The sequence below is a fragment of the Canis aureus genome, chromosome 22 (genome assembly GCF_053574225.1).
Source record: "Canis aureus isolate CA01 chromosome 22, VMU_Caureus_v.1.0, whole genome shotgun sequence".
Lineage (NCBI taxonomy): Eukaryota > Metazoa > Chordata > Mammalia > Carnivora > Canidae > Canis > Canis aureus.
This window is the reverse complement of record NC_135632.1, coordinates 40,555,946-40,570,260: the sequence shown is the minus strand read 5'-3', so window position 1 is coordinate 40,570,260 and position 14,315 is coordinate 40,555,946. Positions and strand designations below refer to the sequence as shown.

The 14,315-nt window shown below is 41.9% G+C and overlaps 1 protein-coding gene across 9 annotated transcripts in view; it reads right to left on the bottom strand.

Annotated features, from left to right (window-relative positions):
• The window catches only part of POMGNT2 (protein O-linked mannose N-acetylglucosaminyltransferase 2 (beta 1,4-)), a 140,622-nt gene that overhangs the window by 37,278 nt on the left and 89,029 nt on the right, over window positions 1-14,315 (bottom strand). For 4 of the 9 annotated variants that reach the window (XR_013361436.1, XM_077865561.1, XM_077865562.1 and 1 more), the window contains one exon: window positions 10,779-10,925. Coding sequence is in view for 3 of the 9 variants with exons in the window: in XM_077865561.1 (XP_077721687.1) it covers window positions 10,779-10,785 (7 nt within the window). In the remaining 6 variants the exon portion in view is untranslated. Of the gene's footprint in view, window positions 1-4,748; window positions 5,300-5,821; window positions 6,119-10,778; window positions 10,926-14,315 lie in introns of those variants that run through there. The other 5 variants (XR_013361438.1, XR_013361439.1, XR_013361440.1 and 2 more) reach the window with 5 other exon arrangements.

The following is a 14,315-nucleotide window of genomic DNA, read 5'->3' as shown; positions in this document are numbered from 1 at the left end:
TCTGGTCTTTCTGCTCCTCTATCCTTAGTGCATGGCTTTCATCATCCAGGTCACAAGAAGGCTGCTATAGCTCTTGCCATACAATAGAGACCCATGTAGGAAGTGGAGGAAGGACTTGGAAGCAAAAGGAAATTTCCTAGAAGTCTCACTCAAAACTTCTGCTTACATCTTATTGGCCGCCTCTATCTTCAAGAGAGTTGTAGAAGTGAAGCCTTTTTTTATTAATAAGAGAGTAAGGGAATAATGAATATTGGGTCGATTACTAGCACCTTCTGCTATGAAGTTCAGCTTTTTTGGAGGACAATGCCGAAACAGCTATCAAAATTTAAAAATTTAGGGCAGCCCAGGTGGCTCAGTGGTTTAGCGCCACCTTCAGTCCAGGGCGTGATCCTGGAGACCTAGGATTGAGTCCCACGTCGGGCTCCCTGCATGGAGCCTGCTTCTCCCTCTGCCTCTCTCTCTCTCTCTCTCTGTGTGTGTCTCTCATGAATAAATTAATAAAATCTTTAAAAAAAAATTAAAAATTTATATGCTGTTTACCTCTTGACTCAGAAATTGCCCCAGCTAGGAATTTATCCTGGAGATGTGTTCTCATATGTGTGCATGTGCTTACCCCTTAACAAGGTGTTACTTGCAGCAGGAAAGGACTCATGGAAATGCATTTCACTAAGTGCAGTGTCTCAGTAAATGTCAAGCTCTGACCCACCACATTCCCAAGGAGGAGGTGGGTAGCAACAGGAAGCAGAAGTGAGGGTGGGGTCTCTAAAGCCAAAGAACAAAAGTAGGGAGAGGAGCACAGATGTTTCCCTGCAGCACCCCAACATAGCCACTTAACAGCGAGTGAGAGGATAGGCAAATCATCTCTGAAACTAAAGAGGGTTACTTAGGTCTGTAAAAAGCTGTCTTACATTTGTACTCTTCTGGGTAGAAGCAGCAGGGGAAGCTGTTAACGCTTAAAACTCTTGAAGACAATCGAGTCAACTCTTCATCTTCAGTGGAGGAAGCGGAGATTGAGAGGTGTAGAAGCAGTGGTGATGGAAGTCTTCTGGGTCTGCTTGTTGGAGACTGCTTGCTTTATGATAGATTCTCAGACATTTTGAGCTCATCATGGTTACTCTACTGAGAGCAGTCATCCCTTAGTGTCATGCTCCATACTCAGAGGTGCAGCCAGTGGCACTAAATTGGCATTTCATGAAGGGGGCTGCTGAGTCCTCCAGAAACTTGGGCTGAGTCTTGAAGGGCCCCTGTCTGATTGTAAAGACACAGCACTAATAGCTCAGAGCAAAGGGTTTCCCTGGTGGCTCCATTCACCAAAGGTTCCTTCTAAGTGAAAACCTGAAAAGACCCTTGGAAAGAATTGTTGGAGATGTGTATGGGAATAGCTCCATCTATAAGGAGGAATAAGGCTTGAATTATCATCTAACTACAGCTTTGTATTTTCTCCAAATTAATGAGGCATTTGGAGAGGGGATCAAAGTGTTATATTATAGATACAGTGGGAAGAAGGACAGGAGGACAGGAATTGTCATTTTTATAGCCCTGACTGTTCAAATAGCCACTGTGAGATGGGCATTTTCATTGAGAGTCTTCCTGTGAAGTATTATTAATTCATACTATGTTATGCATAATGGTAGGGAACACATATGCTGAAAATAACTGGTGCCTCCCCCACCCTCCTCTCTCCCCATGGAAACCTCAAAGGCCTCAGCAGGTAGGGGCAGAGCATCATCACCTGGGACTTCTTTTCAACTTTCCTTTCTACCTGACTCAAACACTCCACTCTGGAGTCTTTTTCAGCTGAGGGATACATTTTATGAGGAAGCAGGGATGGTTTGGAAATCTTTTAGCATGTGTTATGGTGAGGAATTTCAGCAACTTGAAAGAAGCAGAGCCAAGTGAAATTCCAACACAGATGGTTCTGTCAGATGAATCTGAGGGCTTTCCCCTGGCAGTCTCGGGATAACACTATGAGGTTGTTCTGGGTCCACTCCGTCTATGCAAAAGAGCTTGCCACTTGCCTCTCCACTTGCCTACCACAGGCACTGTCCAAATGCTGTATCTGTGCCAGGCACTGTGCTGAACACCGGGAATAAAAAAATGAGGCAGGACTGGGTAGGTCTGGCCAGCAAACCCTGGCTTGTCCCCAGAGGAGCCATGGCCTGGAAAATTCTGCTGAGAAAGGCTGTGAGCATTTAGAAAGACTGCAACAGAACACAGAAGCAAGGCTTTGAAGAGAAAACGTGATGAAGAAGAGAAGACTGGATGTGGGAAGGCTGTAAAGGGAGAACCGTGAGCATTTCTTGTTTTTGCCCACCTAGCATCTACTCTTTCTGTGAATCTTCTCCTTAGAGTTCTTACGGAAAAATATCCTTCTGGTACCTCAGTTCAGTGGTTCCAGTAGTCTGGCCTTGTCCTCAGTGCCAAGGGTGGGATACGAACCAATCATAGCAATCTACTCTTTGACCATGGTATTCAGTTCAGAAGTGGGCATTAAGCCTCATTTCTAGGACTGGTATTGTATCTCCTGGGAAAGAGAAATGGCCTCTTTCCTCTGGGGTCATTAAGGTGTAAGCTTGGAAATGCCAAGAGGTACCTTGGTGAGACCCTACTGGAGAATAAAAGAGTAGAAAGAAAGTAAGAGAGTGAAGGACCACCCAAACCCCTGGATCCAGCCAGACTTGAAGCTAAAAGTCCTGAGCTTTTCAGAAACAACTAATCAATTCCTCCTCTCCTTTTTTTTTTTTTTTCTTTTTGCTTGATCCAGTTAGGGTAAAACTTCCATCACGGTTAGAAATGAGTCAATCTATAAAGGTACGGTATTGGAAAGGGACAGAAAAGTACTGTTTCCCTTTTCCCATCCTTTAAGTTCACAAAAGATTAAGAAGCTACCTTCAGAGGGCTCTAGGGAGTAAAGAACACCAGCTAAGGATGTGACTGGGGCAACATAGTCGTTGTTCTCCTACAATGTTGCTGGTAGATTGTAAAAGAGGGACCCCACACCTGAAGAACAAGAAGAAAGGAGATGGGAGAGCAGAGAGTCACATCAGAGTGTGCACAAAGGCCAGGGGAAACTAGCTCAGAGAAAATCTTCAACTCTGTAATGCCCACGGGAGGTTAAGGGAGCCTTCTCTTGGGACTGCACAGCACAGTGGCTTTCCCTCTTTTCATGCATTACTTGCTGGTTTGTGTTTACCATGTGCTCTTTCCTGGTACTTTAAATTGGCTTGGTGGACAGCTCATTATGAGTAGAGTTGTTGGAAGGCAATATTTGGAGTTTAGGCTTTGAGGTCAGATTGGACCATGAATGCTGACTTGTTATGTGACCGAGGGACTTGCATCCTCATGAATCAGTCCAAACGAGGAACTTTGCCCCTTCACTAGTTTTCCTCATAAAACCTCACATAAAGCATTTGTAAGCATAACAGAGGAACAGACTTTATTAAAGAAGAAGCCTAAGTTAGGACATGCCAGGGTACCTGGGTGGCATAGTTAGTTGAATGTCTGACTCTAGAGTTTGGCTCAGGTCATGATCTTAGGGTCCTGAGATAGAGCCCCATGCTCTCTCCTTCTCTCTCTGCCCCTCCCTACATTTGCTCATGCTCTCTCTTTCTCCTTTGAATAAATAAATCTTAAAAAAAAAAAAAAAAAAAAGGAGGATGTGCCATACACCGCATGGCAAACAATATCCAAAGTAGACGCTCTTCATCTGTAACTACCAGGAAGCCTCTCTTGGCTTTTCTTCCCTTGCCCAGTGTGCAGTCAGCCAGCCCACTTCTCTTCCCCTTCCCACCCTCCCCTCCCCCTTTTCCTCTCTTCCTCTCCCATTGCCTTAGACTTCTCCTATGCAGTAATATCTTCTCTTTGTTTTATTCAGGGGAGCCACTGTTCCTCTCTGAAATCTCAGCACTAGTTAGCACCCAGGGCCTGGAGGCCTCAACTTCTGTATCAGAAGGGTTTTTAGTAACAGACTCTTAATTATAGAGAACAAACTGATAATTATGGGGGGGGGGGCACAGAGTGGGAAGGTGAAACAGGTGATGGGGATGAAGAAGTGCACCTGTGATGAGCACTGGGCGATGTATCGAAGTGTTGAATCACTTGATTGTAACCTGAACCACACTGAATATTAACTAACTGAGATTAGAATAAAAACTTTAAAGAAAAAAGGTTCATAGTTGCAGACTATGAAATCCACTCTGGTTGGCTTAGGCAGAATGGGATTTGTTAAAGGATATTAGGTGACTCACAGATTTCACTGGGATAATGGAGGGGCAGATTCTGAACTGGGCTTCTAGGAGCAATGCCCACAGCAATAGCGTCAGAACTGAGCTGCCAGGGGAATTGCTGCCTCTCCACCTCTGGGATCATGCTGTCCTGCCTTGAGGCAGAAACTACCACTTCCCCTGCTTACCATAGAGAACCAGGCTCCTCTGCCACCATTCCCCCATGCAGGAGTACTACCCCAAGGACTTCCCTTTCTTATTCCAAGTTTTATAGTATGTATTTGCTTGATGGAGCCTGTGTCCCACATGGATCCCTAGCTCCATGAATGTGGAGCTATGTGGGAGATGGAGTGTGTAATTCTCCATTGCCAGTGTGGACAGCATAGGAGAAGGAGGTTGAGATGATGCTGAATGAGATGTTGGTAAGTGTGGTCTTTGGTTTGTGGTCTGCTACCCTCACCAGGTGCCTCATGTAGTTGCTTTTCAAAAGATAGTCCCTTTCATAAAAGGAATTCTACTGCCAGATTTTTAAGAGCCTTTTCTCTGTTTTATTACATGGCAATGTGAAAATGAATAGAATAAAGCTGTGAAGCAATTCACACAATATCTGTCATGTAGTAAGTGTTCAATACATGTCAACTATTAACCAGTATGGAGGCACCTTTCCAGTTGGCCCCTCAAGGTTGGGGAGGAGTTGCAACTCAAGGTGCTTAAGGAGAGCAGGCAAAAAGGTTGGGATGGGGGGAAGATCCATGAATGAAAGTGGTCATCTTTAAAATTTTTTCTCCCTGTGGTCCATTCCACTTCTCCCAGAGTGTCTTTTCATTCTGTTATAACAACAAACTTCACTTAGCATCAACTCTGTTGAAACCTCTGAACAAACCAGCCCTTCACAAGACTCCAGAATTGTCTGTCGTCCCTGACTTGGTTTTTGCTCTGTATTTCCATCAGCCTTCACCAGTTTTTATTTAGTCTCTTATTCAGAGGCGGCATGACTGGAGAAGGCATTACATCCAGGTGAAACCTTTGAGAGCAGGATGAATGATGTCTCTGCTTTGCACGATGCCCTGGATGAGCTTGGAAGATAATAATGGAGGCTTAGTTATCTAGTTGCCCAATGAGACTTTTTACAAACAGCCTAAACAATCTGCTTGTGCCACATACAAAGTCTAGGAACAGAACGTAGACTGATCAGCGCATTAGTTTGTGGAGGCCTAGTTGCAGGCCAGTTGACTTTCCCCCAGATGCTATATGCAACAGCAGTGCCCACTGTTAGAAATCTCCCACTGAAGTCGAGAGGAAGCCCTGAGCTTCTGCTTCACATGGGAAAGAAACACTGTTCTTCAACGGCTTCCTTCATTCAGCAAACACTGTGCAGTATATTATTTTGGATATTTATCAGTATTTTGGGGGATCTTCAATGTATATTTTCAGGCTACATAACCTCAGAGAAGGCATTTGGGCCAAATTACATCATCAAAGACCAGACTAAAGGCTTACTGGCTTTGCTTCCTTTATTTTGGGAAAACTCTTCTCGTCTGATTGAATCTAGCTGATTCACAGCCAAGCTGGATGGAGGCAATCATCTCACATTTTAGATGATTCTAGAGGAAAAAGATATCCCTTGTTTGTCCTACTCTCATCAGACTGTCATCATTCCTTCCCTGATTTATAGGAAAAAATGCCAGTCCTTGGCCTGACTTTGAGGAGTGTAGGAGGAGGCCATGTTCTTGAACTTGCTGTATCCCATATTTTGTTCTTTGATCCTGGCTTGTGAAAGAGACATTTTGTAAGAGCAAAAATAGTAATAAGGCTGACTTGGGTGATGTAACCTAAAGAGCAAATAATCTCACTGGTACGTTAAGATTCACCAGTTCAGAAGAGGAAGATTATTCCTGAAGATGAGGGAGGAAATTATTATTATTTTTTTTAGTTATTTTTTTTATTGGAGTTCAATTTGCCAACATATAGCATATCACCCAGTGCTCATCCCGTCAAATGCTGCCCTCAGTGCCCATCACCCAGTCACCCCAACCCCCTGTCCACCTCCCCTTGTTCATTTCCCAGAGTTAAGTGTCTCTCTCTCACGTTCTGTCACCCTCACTGATATTTCTCTCTCATTTTCTCTCCTTTCTAGGGAGGAAATTCTTAAACCAAAAATAGCTTGTTAGAACAGAAAAGTTATTCTTTCCCCAGGGCAGGGAAGGGAGTCCAATACAGGCTACTGATTTTCTGCACCTGCCCTTTGAAGGTTTGTACATAGAGCTTCCTCCATATTCCTCCCCCAATTCCAGGTCTTCAAAGCCTGATTAATTAACACTCTAGATGCTGCATAAACACTGTTCAGTTAATCCACACCTACAAGGATCTGTCATGTGTGTATGACTTCCACTTATTGTATCACTCTCTTAAGTTGGGTTTCCCCAAAACAAGAATTTGAGGGCAAGCAGTTTATTTCAGAGGTGGTCCTAGGAATCTACTGCCAGGAAATGGAGAAGTAAGACATGGAAGGGGCAGAAGCCAATATAGGATAAATTCGGAAATGGTGGTTCAATCCCAATGGGGAACTCTGGGGACTGCATAGAACACTCCTCTAAGTTATCTTCCCCAAATTGGAGAGGAATGGAGGATATTATCCTCCAACTCATCCATTTTGGCAGGAGCTATTTTTTTAATGATTTTTATTTGTTTATTAGAGAGAGAGAGCCAGAGGAGGAGCAGAAAGAGAGGGATAAGCAGACTCGGTGCTGAGCACAGAGGCTGATGCTGGGTTTGATCCCACAACCCTGCAGACACAACCTGAGCCAAAATCAGGAGTTGGACGATTAACTGACTGAGCCACCCATGTGCCCCAGCAGGAGCTATTTCTAAGAGTCTCATCTTCACCTTCTTCACCTGTGGAGAAAGCCCTCAGATAGAGAATCCCAGGTATGTTCCTTAGGAAGCCTTCATTGTACAAAGGAATTAGGAAAGGCTAGGGGGGATGTGGGTCAGCACATGCTGTACTTTCCCTACTTTATCCACAGTCATCACACTGTATGAAGCCCTGTGCCAGATACTGTAGCTGCAATGGAGAGCATCACAGATTTACTATCTGTGATCCTCTGGATCCTAAAATCTAACAGATAAATCCAATGTTAATTAAATAAGTATGCCAGTATATAATAAAATCAGTGAATAGGTGAGGTGAAAATAACTAAGAGCTCTGAGAGATGATGATAGGAAAACATACTCTAGTTTAAGGAATTATGGAGGGCTTCTTTGAGGAAGATGTGGATGTTAGGGGTAGTAGGGGTATGGGAAGAGCATTTCAGGCAGACCAAATAGTATGTGCAAAGGCCCTGGGGTACCAGGGACCACAGTCATGGAATTGGAGATCAGAGAGCAAAAGGGAGATTTGGGGCTAAATAAGGCTAAAGAGATAAGCATGAAGTAGAGTGTGCAGTGCTATGTAAGCTGTGCTCGGGTCTTGGTTTCTAATAGCAATAGAAGCCATTGAATGTTAAGCTAGGAAGTGATATAATTAAAAATTTTAAAAGATAGATTTTTTTAAAGAAGAAAAGATAGCTGTTGGGCAGAGAATGGTTCAGACAGGAAAGAGTGGAGGAAGAGTTGATGATGGCATTTCTGCTTCAGCCAAAATAGAGGAACAGGAACCTGAATTATTCTCCAGCCTGTGATATGACAAAGCACATGAAATCAAGGTTTTTAAGACATTGGCCATCAGTCAGTAAAGCACAGTGATCCCTGAGAGAGAGTAACAAATGCTACAGAGTTTACAGTTACCCTAGCTTACTGCATAGATAGTTTATAGGCTGCAGTGCAAGGAGAAGGAAACCAGGCAGATAGTTGAGTTGAGAAGACAAGGCTGGAAGTCTTGGGAAGCCAGAGCAGCTAGAGTTCGAAGGACAGAATACTAGAAAAGAGGGATCTCAAACAGAGGGTTGGGGAGAGTTCTAGAGCACTGCATATTGTCCCCCTGGAATTTCCAGTTGAGTTTTTTTTTTTTTTAAAGATTTTATTTATTTACTCATGAGAGTCATACACAGAGAAAGAGGCAGACACAGGCAGAGGGAGAAGCAGGCTCCATGCAGGGAACCCGATATGGGACTCTATCCCAGGTCTCCAGGATCACACCCTGGGCCGAAGGTGGCGCTAAACCACTGAGCCATCCAGGCTGCCCTCAGTTGAGTATTAATCAGTGTATGAGGAAACTCAGAGGCCAAAGAAAGAACCATGTGAAAGGATTAGAGGGGAGAGTGCCCAGGCTTACAGAGGACTAGGAGATCACAAACTCTGTCTGATTAATAAGACAAATGGACAGAAAATCAGTAAAGATACAGATGACTTGAATAACCTACCAACCTGACCTAACATATTTATCAAATACCCGGCCCAACGATAGTAGATTAATTTCTTTCAAGTGAGCATGGAACATTTACCAAAACAAATAATATTCTGGTATATAAAATAAGATTCAATAAATTTAAAAAGATTGAAGTTAAAAGTAAGTTCTTTGACTACAGTGCAATTAAATCAGAAGTCAATGATGGAAACATACCTAGAAAGTCCCCCAAATTTTTGAAACTAAATAAGATACTTCTAAATAACTCATGAATCAAAAAGGAAGTCAAAAAATATTAACGGAATGAAAACAAAAACCCAACATACTAAATTTGTGAGATGCCACTAACATCCTAATTCTTAGGAGGAAATTTATAGCATGAAAGGCCTAGATTTTTAAAAAGAAATTTCAAATTGATGACTTTAGATGCAGTTGGTGGAGGGTTGGACAGGCAAGAATAGTTTGGACACAGGTCTCTGCTATAAACTGGCATCTGTGACACAGTCTCCTTTCCACAAGGCTTATACTACTCTAGATGTGCAAGTTTGGAAATAGGTTTTTTTGAAAAGTGTTTGTATTTCCTTTATTGAAGCAATAATGTGTTCATTGCAAGCAAAACTAAAAACCACTCTAAGCTGAGACGATGCAATTTTAATTACGCTTAATTTCACTAGCCAGAGAGCACCAGAATTAGCCTTTTGCTGTATCACTTTCCAAACTGTTTTCTCTGTGTGAGTACATCAATATGCAAAATGAAGTCATACTGTACACACTGTTTTGTACTCCCTTTTTCACTTGCCAGTAGGTCATGAGTGTATCTTGGTAAGAAGAGTCTTTGGGAAATGACACCAGTTCTCACAGGAATCACGGTAGTTGCTGACTCATTTGCCTTAGCCAAATCATTTTCTTTTAAGTGTCTTAAAGATGAATACAAACATTTTTAAATTAAAATGTTCTATTTTTAACAAGCCTATGATTTTCTTTGTTTCCATGGGTACATGTTTTACTTAAGGTATTGAAATCCTTTGGGGTGAATCTAATTATGCCAGTAATGGGAGCTAATTGTTCACTCTCTCAGATCATAGAGAAATTATTTATTTTATAGAGGCTCAAGAAACTTTAGCAATTGATTTAGTCTAATCCTCTTATTTTATGGGTCAGAAAATTGAGGTTCAAGATAGATGGAACTGGATTTGGTTCATAAAACTGGAATATGACCCATTTTAAGACTCCAGAAATGGTTTGCACATTTTTCAAATGCTTTCATCTTGTGGGAATAGTATAATCAGAAAGATCTGAGGTGTTGTAACACTGTGACAAGATAAGGACCCCTGATGTGAACATCCAATTAAAGGCCACCCCAGATGTAACCTTCTTCCCTTTGCAGAAAGCCATACAACTCCAGTGGAAACTCTGGTCATGGGGGCTGATGACAGATTAGAATCCTGGAGGCTGGGGGTAGAGTGGGTGGGTGGGGGTGATGTGAGGTTAAGACTCGAGGAAGGGGGTGAAGGAGGGGGACTATAAAACTTACATCCAGGAGGGTGCAGTAAAGGGGAAACTGGAGAGGTCAGGTGACTCTCGGATCCAGGGATAAGCCAGTGATCAGGAGCTTATACCACAAGAAACAGTAGAACATGAGGAACAAAGCAAAGCCAGGGGAACAAGTGCCAGATGTTGGAAGTATCTTTCTGAAGCACTAGTTCTCAGTGAATTGTCCCTGACCAACAGCATCAGCACCACTTGAGAACTTGGGGGCCACCCCAGAGTTACTATAGCTGTGGTAAACAGCAATCTGTTTTTTTAAAGCAGCCCAGTGGTCCAGCACAGTGGTTCTCAATCTCTGGAGTTGGACATTTTAAAATACCCATGTCTGGGCCCTACCCCCAAACATCGATTCAAGCTGTTTTCCCTGCCAAAGTTCCCAGGTGCTTCTAATGTGCTGCTGGGGGAGACCAGTAGTGTAGGTAGTTGAAAGGAGGTTGGATGGCCTCTGCTGGGTTTCCACCCTGGTTTCTCTGGGGTAACTTTCAGCTGGTACCACAAGGGACAGATGGATGATGCAGAGAGCAATTGCTGGTCCAGAAGCTCTTACCTGAGGTTTTTGGCCTTTCCCTGACTTTTTCCTCCAGTCTCCTCTCCACAGAGTAGCACAGGGCATTTTAAAGGGGACAATTTCTCCTTACAATCAAGGAAGATATTATTCTTACCTTTCATCTAAGGAGAATTCCTGGGGGTGGCTCATGGTTTCTTCATTTGGAGAGTTGCAAGCACATGGTGATTCTCCCTGGTTCCTCATGCATAGGTAGATGAAGGCATGCGGAGATCGTGTGATGTGTCCTGAGACACTAGTCTGGCTGATGAAGGGAAACATTTATTTGAAGAGATCGGTGGCTCCACTTTTCCTTGACCTGCATTTGTCCATAGACCTTGCTGGGAAATTCCATTAATTCTCATTATATTTGTAACCAGAACAAGAAGACAAATGGATGCATCTTTAAGACATGCAGCTCAGGGAACTCAGCCCAGGCTGTCACAGCTCACTTTCAGGTTCACCTGTAACCATGGCAACTCCATTGACACAAGTTGCCATGCAACATAATTCAATCTGGATCAGATTTTTTTTTTTTTTTTTTTTTTTTTTTTTAAAGAAGGAATGGAAAAACACTCAGCTTTGTCTTAAGAGACTATCAGAGATGGAATCTCTGGTGATATGCTCTTAACTACCATACTCATTTAATTACTTTGCTTGTGATTTCCCTGGGGAGGTGTTTCTGTCAGGAGTAACTTCCTGGGAAGGCTGGGGAGTGTTTGCATGCAAATGGTTGGTGTTAAGGAATCCAGTGGCTCACATGACCTTGACCTGGGCCTAGGTGGGAAGATTTTCACCATGTCCCCACAAGTCCATCTTATTTCCACTATGTTAGTTGTAATGAGGGAAATTAGACTCCTCATTTCAGAGCTGGAAGGTGCTCAAATGGGAAAGGTGAAGGAGGTTAAGGCATAGATCTGAACCTACTAAGGGTTTAGGTCTTGAGTGTATATAACCAAAATTGAGGGGGCAGGGAGTAGAAAAAAGCTTAGGAGGGCTGAGAAGAAAGAGATACAATCACAGAAATAATGGGAAAACCCTGTAATCTTAAATTTAAATAGGAAATATTAATAACTCATTATTTCTTTTGAAGAAGTTTTTCCTCAGTTGTTTGCAGAAAAGGTCAAGTAGCAATGGATTTTAGTGTCTAAATACCATTTCCCACTCAAAGGAATCAGGGCTCCTTGAGAAATGGCTGATTCCACACCTGAGGCAGAAAAGGTACCAGCTGTCCCTGAGATACATGGCTGTGCTAGAAAAGGAGGAAGCTGTCAAATATTAATGGAATCTTTTCAAAGGCACCTGAGAGTCCATTTGAGGGCCTCCCACTGGCTAAAATTGGAACTGGACGTAAGGTAGTATTGCAATAGACTATAACTGAAATTGAGAGAATTGAAAGTAAAGATCTAGGTTTATAATGACACTTAAGAAAATTTTAGTCTTAAGTTTTTATCCAGTCTTTGGATATTGCTAGGGATCCCAACAAAGAAAGGAAAAGCATCAAGCATTTGTCCTCTCTTGCATGATCTGAATTCCAGGGGAATTAAATAGTTGATGAAAGTTCATTGTAGAAGGCAGAAATGTCTCTGATATTGGCCATAACAACATTTTTCTAGAAATATTTTCTGAGGCAAGGGAGATAAAAGCAAAAATAAACTTAAACTTTTGGGACTTCATCAAAAGAAAAAGCATCTGCACAGTGAGGGAAACAATGAACAAAACTAAAAGGCAACCTACTGACTGAGAGAAGATATTTACAAATGACTTAGCTGATAAAGGATTAGTATCCAAAATATATAAAGAACTTAGACAGGGGGATCCCTGGGTGGCTCAGTGGTTTAGCGCCTGCCTTTGGCAGAGGGCGTGATCCTGGAGTCCCAGGATGGAGTCCCAAGTCAGGCTCCCTGCAAGGAGCCTGCATCTCCCTCTGCCTGTGTCTCTGCCTCTCTCTCTGTGTCTCTCATGAATAAATAAATAAAATCTTTAAAAAAAAAGAACTTAGACAACTCAGCATGTGAGAAATAAATAATCCAGTTAAAAATGGGCAGAAGAAACAGACACTTCTCCAAAGAAGACATACAGATGACCAACAGACATGTGAAAAGATCCTCAGTATTACTATCACTCATCACCAGGGAAATGCAAATTAAACTACAATGGGATATCACCTCATACCTGTCAAAATAGCCAAAATCAAAAACACAGGAAACAACAACTGTTGGTGAGGATGTGGAGAAAAAGAAAACTCTCTTGCACTGTTGGTCAGAATATAAAAACTGGTGCAACCACTGTGGAAAACAGTATGGAGGTTCCTGAAAAAGTTAAAAACGGAACTACCTTATGATTCAGTTATTCCATTACTGGTTATTTACCCCAAAAATACAAAAACATGAGTTCAAAGGGATACAAGTACACCAATGTTAATAACAGCATTATTTACAATAGCCAAATTATGGAAGCAACCTAAGTATCCATTGACAGATGAATAGATACAAAGAAGTGGTATATATACACAATGGAATACTTTTCAGCCATAAAAAGGAATGAAATTTTGGCCATTTGCAATGACATGGATGGAGCTAGAGAGTATAATGTTAAGTGAAATCAGTCAGAGAAGGACAAATACCATATGATTTCACTCATATGTAGTATTCAAGAAACAAAACAAATGAGCAGAGCAAAAAGAGAGGCAGAGAGACAAACCAAGTAACAGACTCTTAAATATAGGGAACAAACTGATGGTTACCAGAGGGAAGATGGATGGGGAATGGGTGAAATAGGTGATGGGGATTAAGGAGCACACTTGTGACGAGTACTGGGTGATGTATGGAAATGCTGAGTCGCTATATTGTACACCTACCTGAAACTAATATAACACTATGTTAACTATACTGGAATTAAAGTAAAAATAAAATAAAATAAATGAAAAAAAGAAAACCAGCAAAACAAACAAAAAACCAACAGCAAACGAAAAAAAGTTCATTGTAAAGAATTCCAGCTAATGAATGCAGATGGAAGGATACAATTAGTAAGTCTTTTAGAGTAACTAGGTAACAATCAGCTGTGGATGCTGGAACCATTGGGTGAAATGTTGATGAGATACTTTATAAGGGATAAATCAGGTTGATAACACTTGAATCCACTGACTAATCATAGCATTACTGAAAGTGAAACAACCAGACAATATGGGCCAGAAAGCAATCTTTGTCCCCATGGGCAGGACACCCTTTCACTTACTAAAGGTTGAGATCATAGAAGCTCTTTCCACCCTTTAGGCAGTGTCAGCAGTCCTCAGTGGGAGCCTCAGCAGGACCAGAAACATCAAGTACACCAAGTTGCATCAAAGAGGCTCTGAATATTAAACAGTCATTGGAACCACAACCCACAAAAGTAGGCCACAACTTATGTGCTAAAACTAAATAGAATGACTGCCTGCTATCACAAAAGAACTACATAGGAACCAGAGTCTTCTGACTTAACTAAAGTATCAAAGATGCAATAGAAGATCACCCGTCATATCAAAAATCAGAGAGACCCAACTCTAATGAGAAAAGATAATTAATTGACACCAACAACAAAATGAATCAGATGTTGAGATTATCTGGCAAGGATGTAAAATCAGCCATAAAAATGTTTTAATAATAATTAAAAATTT